The sequence below is a fragment of the Cupressus sempervirens genome, chromosome 8, assembly GCF_028749045.1.
Source record: "Cupressus sempervirens isolate cs-2001-9-10 chromosome 8, ASM2874904v1, whole genome shotgun sequence".
Lineage (NCBI taxonomy): Eukaryota > Viridiplantae > Streptophyta > Pinopsida > Cupressales > Cupressaceae > Cupressus > Cupressus sempervirens.
In genome coordinates, this window is record NC_143125.1 from 292,233,428 (window position 1) to 292,245,445 (window position 12,018).

The 12,018-nt window shown below is 33.9% G+C and overlaps 1 protein-coding gene across 1 annotated transcript; it reads right to left on the bottom strand.

Moving 5' to 3' along the window:
• Nucleotides 1-235: 235 nt before the first annotated feature.
• On the bottom strand, nt 236-2,344 carry LOC149542575 (tubulin-tyrosine ligase). The gene is made up of 2 exons (XM_089797476.1): nt 1,689-2,344; nt 236-810 (listed from the first exon to the last, which is right to left on the bottom strand). The coding sequence occupies exons 1-2, from the start codon at nt 2,009-2,011 to the stop codon at nt 549-551; spliced, it is 585 nt and encodes a 194-aa protein (XP_089653602.1). The 5' UTR covers nt 2,012-2,344; the 3' UTR covers nt 236-548.
• Between the last annotated feature and the right edge of the window lie 9,674 nt (nt 2,345-12,018).

The window sequence follows — 12,018 nt, forward strand, 5'->3', positions numbered from 1 at the left end:
GTCATCTAGTGGGTTTATAGCTACCTTTCTCATAGGAAAATAAACAATTAAATCAATTATACAATTTTACTGGTATTTGTACATAAGTATTGGATCACACGTGTAAAAACATTTAGTTATCAAAGCAAAAGAGTAATGAGACGATAGAAAGTTTGTTTATGTCCTTATGATCAATAAATAGCTCTAAGCAATTAAGTCACATTCAAAGACAACAGAAAAAATCTTCAAAATCACATTTGGAAGATTGAAGTGCATAAAGTTAACTATAATGACTAGTAAGTACTCTTCACAATTCACCTTCACCCTAGTGATCATTTTTTCATTTTTTACACTTCTAACTATTGAACCAGTTGATTTTGAAGAAAAGGGAGCTCACTCACAAGTATAGAGTATTAAACCATGTGCCTTTACCCGAAGATGTTTAACAAATGCGTGTGGTTTGAGTGAAAATCGCCCGTGATTCCCTTGTCAGTATTGAGAAGAATGACAAATGAGCAGTGCCAAGAAAAGATATGGTTTGACCCTTGAGGTATGAAAAGGAAGCATAATTAAAGAAAGGTATCTACAACAATATCTTTGAGGAGGACATGGAAACTGGTGGAGGAAGTGATGGCGTACTCGTAGTTGTGTGCAACTGCAGGGCCATGCTCTCTCACATTCCCCTCCAATACCTTGTGAAGAGCAACTCCTGTTATCCAGGCCACACAGGGGTCTGTGGTTCCATCTCTGTAAACATAAAGCCCTTCATCTTCATACATCCTCCTATACTGCTCCAATGGCCTGTCCTTCACTGGATGAAGAGCCACCCCTCTGCCAACAAACAACATACCAACCCATCTCATCAATATCACTATATAAATAGAATAGCTCACATCTATCAGTAGAAAGACCTTAAACAGGGGCCACCATTGTTCTTTATTTTGAACACTGGATGCCTCAAATAAAGGGTCAGAGGGAAATGGATGGCCATCCAGTCTCTAGGATGCATCAATGCATAATCTGTTATCCAGTTCTTTGGATGTACCAGGGTAGTGTAGTTTGTGCATTGGTACATCCAAAGAGCTGGATAGCCTCTTCAGACAAAGAGGGAAATGGTTTCCAGCTCTTAGGATGCATTGATACATATGAGTTTGGAGGGTAGTTTAGTTTATGTATTGTTGCATCCTCTCAGTTGGATATTCATTTCTTTTGAGAGGAAAATGGCTGTCCCGCTCCTAGGATGCATCAATACATATATTATGGTATATGAGAGTAGTTTAGATTATATGCTGCTGCATCCTTGGAGCTGCTGGATAGTCATTTTGGACTAGGAAAATGGCTATCCAGTTCTTAGGATGCATTAATACATATGTTATGTTGTATAAGAATAGTTTAGTTTATGCATTGGTGCATCCCAGGGCTGGATAATCATTTCTGATGAGAAAGGAACGGTATCCAATTCCTAGAATGCATCAATACATATGTTATAATAATGCAGCATTGTTGCATCTTAGTCACTGGATAGCCATTTCCACTACTTGCTTTCAATAAAATGAATACAGAAGAAAAAAAATATCCACATGAGAGAATGACAAAAATGAATGAACGAATGAAACATTTGAAACATTTTAATGACGTCCACAAGACCAAGCAGCAGTATGACAATTCAAGGGAAATGTGCAAATTTGGATGTGAAGAAGCACACATACCGAACATGAAAGTGATCAGCAATGTCGCCTGAGCCTAGATACATAGAAACAGCATCACAAAAGGCTCTGTAGGTCAAGACATGGAGGCCATCAATTCGAGGGTATGGAAGCCTAACCAGGGGTTCGCCACCACCACCCATGGAGGTCTTGCCTTCAAATCTATACTCCCTCCAGCTGTCCATTGAAGTGGGCAACCCCACAAAGCCTAGACTCCCCATTATGGGCTCCAATTCCTCATGGCACATAATAGGCCTGAAGGTCTTTGTGTGCCACAGAGCCAACTTTCTTGCTATTCCCACTGCTATCGCCTCATTCACCTCCATTTCTCATCAAAAATCTCCACTATTTCTCATCAATATCTCATCTATTTTGAGGTGTTTTTGCTAACCACAGTTATCCTATGCTTACAACTGTTGCTTGCAAGGCAGGTTATAAGGCACTTGGAACTCATACCTTTGGGGTTCAAAACAGTTCAGCCAGGAATTGTCGCCATGCAGACAGGTGAAGAGATAAAAGAACAATTTTCCCTTTTTGGGGGAGGAAGAAAACCCATGTCATGAAAATAGTTTATTGGCCACTGTCCTATAAAGGTGGGTGCATGAAATAAATTCAACCCATGAATGCACCGTTCCAGAGGAAGACAAATGAAGCACTCTACATCCTCAGCACACATCATTCTTATCTCCATTTCCTCATCACTCTTTTTATCTCTATATAGAAATGTTATTTTAGGTTTGCTCTGTCTCCTGTCATATTCAACTCCCACTGAAAAAGAGAAAAGAGTAAATAAATTATGGCCCCATTTATTTCCTCAGATTCCCTTACACCAACTGGCATACCTCATAATACTTTGATTTCACCCTTCCTCAGCTTTTTTCCCCCTTGCAATTAATTACATGGGAAGTTCAGCAACACTACCCACTTGCTAGTCTGAGCATTGAGTTGATTCCCCCTGTATTGTAGGTTAAATAAGTACTAAATTTCAAATGAGTCATCATCTAACTCAGTCACCTATTATGAAATAAAACCAGCAAACTATTCTTTATATGACAAACAGCTCTTCCCTGACAAGCTTCTCTTCAACCAATACTTTCCTTTTTATAAGCCTTTGTGTGCCCCATCTCGGTCTAATTTTAACCAATCTGTCATTTCCTTTTCAAATTTAAAGCACAGCTTTTTGCAAGTTTTTAATATGGAGGTCACGTGTTTCTTTCCATTGTTTTTTCGGTCACTGACTTTTCTATCACTCTTATGCTTCAAAACGTTCATAATTAATTTAACTTGTATTACAAGTGTTTCATGGGGACTCGTACTCCAACTTCACCACTCAAAAATAATCATCTCTTGCGTGGAGACGCTTTTGAGATTTTGGGATTTGGGAGAAACGTGATGTGAAATATGCTATACACACTGATCGTAATTTTAACCTATGAAAACTAGGTTTTTCTTTTGTAAAGTTTTGTGTAATTGTAGGCTTTCTAATAAGTATAATTCTATGAAAATTAGGTTTTTCTTTAGGGTCTGCTTGGAATACAAGTGGAATTCTTAAAATTTTGAATTCTCTTTGGATGCACCAAATCGGAATTGGAATAGGAATAAAATTGGAATACGTATTCTAATTTTAACCCAAAAATGAGTATTTGCTATTCTACCTAAATAGGTGGAATTGGAATACGTATTCCTATTCCAATTTTTTTAATTTTTAGAAAACATAACTTTTTGAGTTTGTGAATTCCTCATCAAATTTTGGGAGAACAAAACAAGAATAAGAATACATAACCCCATTTTCTATTCGAGAATAAGTATTTATATTCCCATTTTTATATTCCGACAACCAAACAAACCCTTAGGGTCTCTTTGGTTTGTGAAATTGTAGAGATTTTTACAAAGTTTGAATTAGCCAAATCAAGAATTTGCAAGTCATCAAAATGATTTTTGGAATTTTAGTAGGTTTGTTTGGTTGACGTGGAAGATGAATGGGAAGATTATTTTTCCTTCAGAAACAGAAGATGTAGAGAAATAGTGCCATTTTACACTCTTTGAAAATGACAACAAATAGATGTTTTTAAAAAAAAACACTTTACATGAAAATGAGTGTGCATGTACATAGAAGATTTTTTTTTTTTTAATGATTAAGAACATCTGCCAAGAGAAGAAATGACTGACAAATAGAGAAATAGAGTGCACTTTTTTTTAAAAATCAGAGAATATGTGATAACAGAGAAAATGAAATAAATGTTGCAAAATATTCAAATAATAGAGTGTACTCCTCAATTAATTGGAGAATATTATGATTCTCACATGGGGTTACGAACAAGATAGTGATCAAAGGTAAATAAATATTCAAAGTAAAGACAATGCACATGTAGAGGAATAAAAAACTGCTAGAGGGGAAGAATATTTGCAAATTGCAAAAAATATATACGACATAGTTAAGAGGATTGGAAGACGATAAGATTGTTAAGAGAAAAAAAAAAAAAATGGATAAACTAATGAAAGTCTTTGTCGGTTTGGGGCGGGCTTGATATTAAATATTCTCCCAAAAAAGATGTTACTCACAAATTTTAGGATTGCATGCAAACAAAAAAACAAAGGGCTAGAACATAGAATCGGGTTGAAGAAAATAAATTGGCTTTCATTCCTCTCAAATTATTGTCAACAATCGAATAGGTGATACCAAAATGTTATAGAACACGGTTGTGGTGACATTTTACACTCTTCAAAATGTGTAACTAGGTATTGATTTTCAATTCCAAGTAGCTACTAGGAAGTCTGATAACTTGGTTTTGAGGTAAAATTAGATTTATGGAATTCTAATGTTAGTGTGTGGTGACTGATCAAGGAAGTACTGTACATACTTCATAAATTCTTTGGCTATTATTCACCAATTTATGATAGATTATTCGCCAATTTATGGCCGATATGTTGTAAATAATTTTAACCCTAAAGCGACAAAAATACTTGTATAAAAGGGCTTAGGGTTAGGGATTGTTTCATAAAGTGTGAAGCAAAAATTGCTTCTTGCGGCGGTATTGAGCTAAAAGGGATAATGGATTGTAATCAAGTTGTAATCACTAGATCATAATAATATTGGATTTGTTGTTTGGTGGATGTAGCCCAGGGGTTTGGGTGAACCACGTTAAATCTTAGTGTCTTGTGTTATTTTTTGTGTGATTTATTATTTCCTAATATTGTTTATATTTGCATGTAATTGTTATTTATGTTTGTGGTTTAATCCTAATAAGTGGTATTAGATCTTAGTTGTTGTTTTTTTGGTTATCCTCTACAAGAAAGTCTCACAGTTGAGTGGGAGTCTCACAGTTGAGTGAGAGCGATGACAAATGAGGGTAAGCTGAAGGTTGACAAGTCTAATGGGTAGAACTTTCAATTACGGAAGATGCAAACTGAAGACTATCTTTATCAGAAGGATTTATGGAAGTCATTGGAAGAAAAAAGTAAGAACTAGGGGACTATGACAAATGAGGACTAGGATAGTTTAGACAAAATAGTATTTGGAAACATTTGGTTATGCCTGGCACCATCGGTGACATTCAACATTACAAAAGCGAAGATGATGGAAGAGTTGATGGAAACCCTAGAGAAGTTGTATGAAAAGCCCTCCACTTCAAATAAGGTATTTCTCATGAAGCGTTTATTTAATATGAAGATGATAGAAGGTAGATTTTTTGCAAATCATTTAAATGAGTTTAATACCATTACTAGTCAGTTATCTTCTGTGAGTATTAATTTTGATATTTCAAGATCTAATACTCTAAAATATGATGATGTGATTAGTGTTATTTTGAGTGAGAAAACTCGTAGAAAAACCTTAGGTGGATTTACATTAGGAAGTGCTTTCAATGCACAAAGTCAAGGCAAAATGATTGAGAGAGGAAGTAATTCCAGAAATCGTGGGAAATCAAGAGGAAAGTCAAAGGGGAAGAGGTCTCAATCTAAAGGACCGAGATATTGTTGGTACTATGGAAAACCAAGGCATAAGAAGAAAGATTGTTGGATTTGAAAGAACAATGAAGGAGATAAATCAAAAGGGAACAAGGAAGCAAATGTGGCAAGTAACAAATCTGAAGAGGACGTTTTGCTTTTGTCTTTAGAAAGTATTGATGATTCATGGTTTTAGATTCTAGTGCTTCATTTCATGCTACACCTCATAGAAGTTATTTTATTGATTATGTCCAAGGGGATTTTGGGCTTGTTTATTTGGGGGATAATGAACCCTATCAGATTGTTGGAAAGGGAAAACTTAAGATTAAGTTGCAGAATGGGAATCATTGGTTACTACATGAGGCAAGACATGTTCCAAGGCTGAATAGGAATTTAATTTCAGCAGGGAAACTTGGTGATGAGGGTTGTGTAATTACTTTTAATGATAAAAATCGAAAGGTTTCAAAAGGTTCCCTTGTAGTAGCAAAAGGTGTGAAAGTAGGCACCTTATATCTTTGTACAGGTTATATTATTTTTTCTACTTTGATTTTTTTAGAGAAAAATGATTGTTCTCGAACAATTGTTGTAGTTACGTAAGGAGAACAAATAGTTGTTATAGATTCTGATACAGCGTTGTGGCACAACAGACTTGGGCACATGAGTAAGAAAGGTATGAAATTACTTCATTCAAAGAAAGTTTTACCAAGTTTGAAATGTGTCAATAAGGATGTTTGTGAAAGTTGTGTGTATAGAAAACAAAAGAGAGTGAGTTTTGTGAAGATTGGGAAGGAAAATAAAAGTGAGAGATTAGAGTGTGTGCATACAGATGTATGGGGACCAGCTCGGGTATCTTCCCTTTGTGGCTCTCATTATTATGTTACATTTATTGATGATGCAACTATAAAAGTATGGGTTTATTTCCTTAGACAGAAATCTGATGTATTTCAAACTTTTAAGAAATGGAAATGCTTGGTTGAAAATGAGACTAGTAAGAAATTAAAATGTCTTAGATCTGCTAATGGTGGTGAGTATTGCAGTCATGAATTTGAAAATTATTGCTCCACTAATGGTATTTGTAGATAGAAAATTGTTCCAAGGACTCCATAGGAAAATGGAGTGGCTAAACGCATGAACATGACTATAATGAAGCATGCAAGGAGCATGAGGTTACATGTAGGGTTGCCCTTAAACATGTGGGCAGAGGTTGTCAATACTATTGTATATTTGATTGATAGAGGTCCATATACTCCTTTGGGTTTTGGTATTCCAGAGAAAGCATTGAGTGGTAAGAAGGTGAGTTATTCTTTTCTCAAAACCTTAGACTGTGAAGTATTGGCTTATATAGATTCTAAAAATAGAACCAAGCTAAAAGCTAAGTCAAAGAAATATGTATTTTTTGGATATGGCATTGATGAATTTGGTTATAGGCTTTAAGATTTTGAAAATTATAAAATTGTAAGAAGCAGGGATGTCATATTCAATAAGAATGTGTTGTACAAAGATCTATTGCAGTGACATGAGAAGAAAGAAGATGATTATGTAGTGCTCGATGATACTTCAAAAGATGATGTTCCAACAATTTCTCATGATGTCCAACAACAAATACCACACAATCTAGTGAATGTTAGACAGTCAAAAAGGCTAAGTATACCTCCCGAAAGATTTTCTCCCTCTTTGTACTCTATTTTACTAACAGATGTTGGTGAACTTGAATGTTATGATGAAGATGTGCAAGCAGATACTAAGATTCAGTGGAAGTCTGCAATGGCAGATGAAATGGACTCCTTGCTAAAAAACAAGACTTGGGATTTATGCAAGTTGTTTGTAGGTAAACAGGCTTTATAGAATAAATGGGTTTATAGGTTGAAAGAAGAGGATGGAGGTAAGAAAATATTTGAAGCCAAGTTAGTTGTAAAAGGATTTGCATAGAAAAATGGCATTGATTTTGATGAGATGTTCTCTCCTGTTGTTAAAATGACTTCTATCTGTACTATTTTAAGTATCGTGGCTACTGAAGATTTGCATTTGGAGCAGTGTAGTGCCTGCCCCTAGTCTACATTTTCGAGTTACATTTCTGATATCATTGCCAAACTCTTTTAGGCCAATTTATGTTTGATGATTAGTATTATTATTTTAGAGATTATCAGATGTTGTTTTACACTCAGTTTATTATATGATGAGATTACTTGGTACTCTATATTTCATGCATGTATGATGATTATTCAATGGTTTCAGTTATCGATGATGATTAGTTAGATGGTTTATTATTACATATGCTTCCTATGGATACTTACCCCATACTGCATGTGTATGGTGTGCATGTTTGTTTTATTTATGTATGGTGTTTTTGATGCGGTTAAGGAAGGGAGTCGTAGTCACCTGCTAGACGAGATCTACACGATGCACCACTTCCTGCCATTGTCTGTTTAGCTTAGAATATTGTGTTTGTACATGCGTAGATTTTATGCAGGTTGCAGGTACCGGGTATCAACTTCCCTGAATTGTCAGGATGAGTGTACCCTATCGCACTGTCTCAATGGTAAGAGAGGGGAGATAAACTCTTAAGTTCAATTCCTGAACCATTTAGCCAATTGTCCTAATTGATAATTAGGACAAGTATCTGAGTTAAGTACCCTCTGAATGCATCAAATGATGTAATTTCGGGATTATAACCTTTTTGTTTTGATTTAGTATATGCTTTTCTATGTAGGGTTTTCGTATGTTGTTATATGAGTCCTTGATGTGTTTTCTATTAATTAAGTCTAACTAAAAAGATTAATTAAAGATTTAATTTAATGGAGAATTAATATGATATCTTTAATATTTAATTAATTGAGAAATTAATTAAATAAGAGAATTAAATTTAAAGGTTAAAGTTCAAAGATAAATTTAGAACAGGATAATATTTATTTAATTTAATAATAATATATTTGGAGTTCATTTTTAAATAAATGCTAAATATTATTGTTATTTAAATTAATTAAATATGTTATCAATTAAGTTCTAAAATAAATTAAAAGTTGAAAGATATTAAATTATTAAGAATTCTAGATCGCATGATCTAAGCATGAGTTTAAATATGAGAATTAAATTAAAAGATTAAATAATAGAAATTAATAACGTTATTTTAATTTCATAAAGTGCACATGAGATTAAAGTAATAAATTAATTTAAAATAGAAGTCAAGTGGATTATTAAATAAAGTTATTTTATAATTCAACTTAATGTGCATGAAAGATGAATGCAAAATAAAAGAAAAGATAATAAAGGTTAATTTGGAGTTAACTGAGTTGTGCAAAGAGTCTTCTCGGGTAAACACACAATTAGTGCCCCGATTTGAGGAGAAATTGCTTATCACAACTTTGGGGGTTCATTTTTTGGGATATACGAAGTTGGATGGGAATTTTTGGAGAGACAACTTTTGGAAGCGAATTTCAGAAGGCTAATACCAAAGAAAGATTTTTGGAAGAAGGTTATTGAGAGGAGCGAATTCTCTTACAGTTCCTGGAGATTGCATAATAGCATCAGGATCAGGTAGGGTCTTGTGTTTTTTGATTATCGATTAAATATGCAATTATCCCTTCTTGTCTTCTTCGTGTCTGGGGTTTGTAAATCTGAAATTCTCTGTGAGGAATATTTAAACATTACGATATTAGAATTTATCAGATGCTTGTCTATAAACTTCTGTATACAAAATTTAAATGGGAAAGGTTGTATCTTAGACTGAAATTTTAAATTAAATGTTCGGATGATTGACTATATTTTCTATATCAATATAAAGAAAGAATCAATTTTTCAATACATATATATATATATATATATATATATATATATATATATATATATATATATATATATATATATATATATATATATATATATATATATAATAAAAAAATTATTTTAATATCTTTATAAATTTATATATATATATATCTTTAATTAATTGGTTTATCAATAAAATTTTTATTATAAACAAATTGTATTTAAAAAATATATATATTAAAAAAATTTAATGGGGAGGGGTCTTACCTTCCCCCCCCCAGCAATTTGTATCGCCGGCGGCGATCTGCGTCAGCAGGGGACCGCACGACTTTTTAAAAGCCTGCGGTACCCTGTGACAGGTTCGTACGGCTTTCAATAGCCTGTGGTACCCTGTGACAGGGCCGCACGATTTTCTAAAGCCGGCGGTACCCTGTGACAGGGCCGCACGGCTCTTCATTGAGGGACATTGTTATAAATGTTTATTTTTATTTTATTTTAAACAATGTTTAATAATTTAATTTTTTAATAGATATTAATAATAAAAGTTGTTTTAATTAATTTTTTTAATTATATATATATATATTTTTTATTAATAATTTTATAATAATAAATGCTTTTATAGTTAAATAAAATATTAATTTATTTAATTAACTATGGATAAAGTAATATCTGAAAATATTAAAAGAGTTAATATTAAATGAAGATTAAATAATTGGGTCAAATTATAAGGGTAATAGTGAAAAAAAAACCTTTACATTAAAAACGTTCGTTTAAACTCAAACTGAGAATTTCAAACTTAAAACCTTAGGGTGTATTATGGAAACAAACCCGAACTATGAATTGAATCATACTATATTGTTTTGTTATACTATCTGTGTTTGGGGTTGTTCTAGTATTAACCAGTTTAGGTTGTTACCAGAGGCCCGGGTTTGTGAATGTGATGTTATGATGATTTCTTCTCGATCTTTTCAAACCAACCAAGATAATGTGATTGTATGCTCTATGATGGATGTATTTATTGTTTTTTATTGCTTTCCAGTTTCCTTGTGTGAAGCTGAGATGTATGTATTTGAGATACCTAACTTAACCATTTTTGAGTCTCGATCAATTATACTTGATTGCTTTTCGGTCGCTTGAGAGGACTGAAGTGTTTGTTATGTTCTTGATGATGTCATGTTTTGACTTAACCATTTTGGAGTCTTCGATCAGTATTGTAATTTACTATTGGGATACTTTCTGGTTGCTCATTGGAGGACCATTGGATTTTGTGATTTATCATTGATGCCTTCAGTTGCTGATAGAGAACTGTCGTGATCATATGATATTTATTTAATGCTTATCTGTTGCTCATGAAGAACTGATGTAATTTTGTGGCTTATCTTTTATGATGTTTTTCAGTTGCTTGTATAGGACTAAGGTGGTTTTATTATGATTCTTTGATTTATGATTTCATGAGCCTAGGGTAGGTTATCTATGTGTAGAGTCGGGAAGTGGCTTGCAATGGGGGTAAGAGCCCTAAGAGGTTGCCTTGAGAAACCCATTGTAAGTCATTTTTAATAAGTGAAAACATTTACACTAAATGAGAGAAAATGAACCTAACAAGATAATTGTATGTTCTCTCCCATGCCTTGAGTGCTAGTACAGACTAGGATGGGGTAGAGAGAACGCTTGGTTACGACCTTGCATTCCATAGTATGCCTTGTCAGTACGAGAGGATACTAGTGGCCGCAGGGATCAGTAGGGACCCGAGATTTCTAAGGGATTGCTCGGGTAACTTCTACGTGACTTTTGCGATGACACTTTCCCACTTGCATATTAGGTTTCCTACGTGTCTTGTGGTACCTCTGGGATTTAGATGTCGATCTTTTTAAGAACCCTTGAGTTAGCATACTTATATGATTTCCTGGACTTAGAGAGTATTTATGATTATAGGTTTTGTTATCCTATTTGGGACTTGAGACTATCTCCTCAATGCGGTGGGAGTGGACCATTTAGGTTCCACGCGGTCGGGTGGTAGTGCTTTTACTCTTACCATTGAGATCCGTTCCGTGGTCACCGTGGCTGGAGTTTTTGTGATTGGCATTTACCTTCACTATGTTCTTGGATTATTATGATGGATGGTTAGATTTTATGTTAGTTGTTTTATCATTATGGATGTATGGACGTATCAAGTATGGTGAATAGTTGTGTATATATCTTCACTATACTTTGTATCATGGATTCATGGAGGTTGATGTATTTCTATTTTTACATATGTATATTCTTTTAAGCCTTTCATACCCTGTGACTTGTATAGTGGATGATTGAGCATTCCGAATTAATTTGCCGAGAGGCATTCGGAACAAATGTATATTATGGACATGGGACTTTCTGATTATTCTTTCATATGTATGTGATAGTTGTTAGACTTAGAGTTAATTAAATTTAAATGTGACTCAACGTCTTGGGATCTTTAAGAAATGTAACTTACAATGTATGTTGTCGATGATTACCTGTTATTGCTTCCGCTACTATGTGTTTGATGTGTATGTTATACTTTCTTACTTTTAAAAAAAAAAAAATGTTTAGCAAATTTAGTGAAACTTTAGGTTAATTCTTTTGGATCCCTAGGCGGGGCGTTACA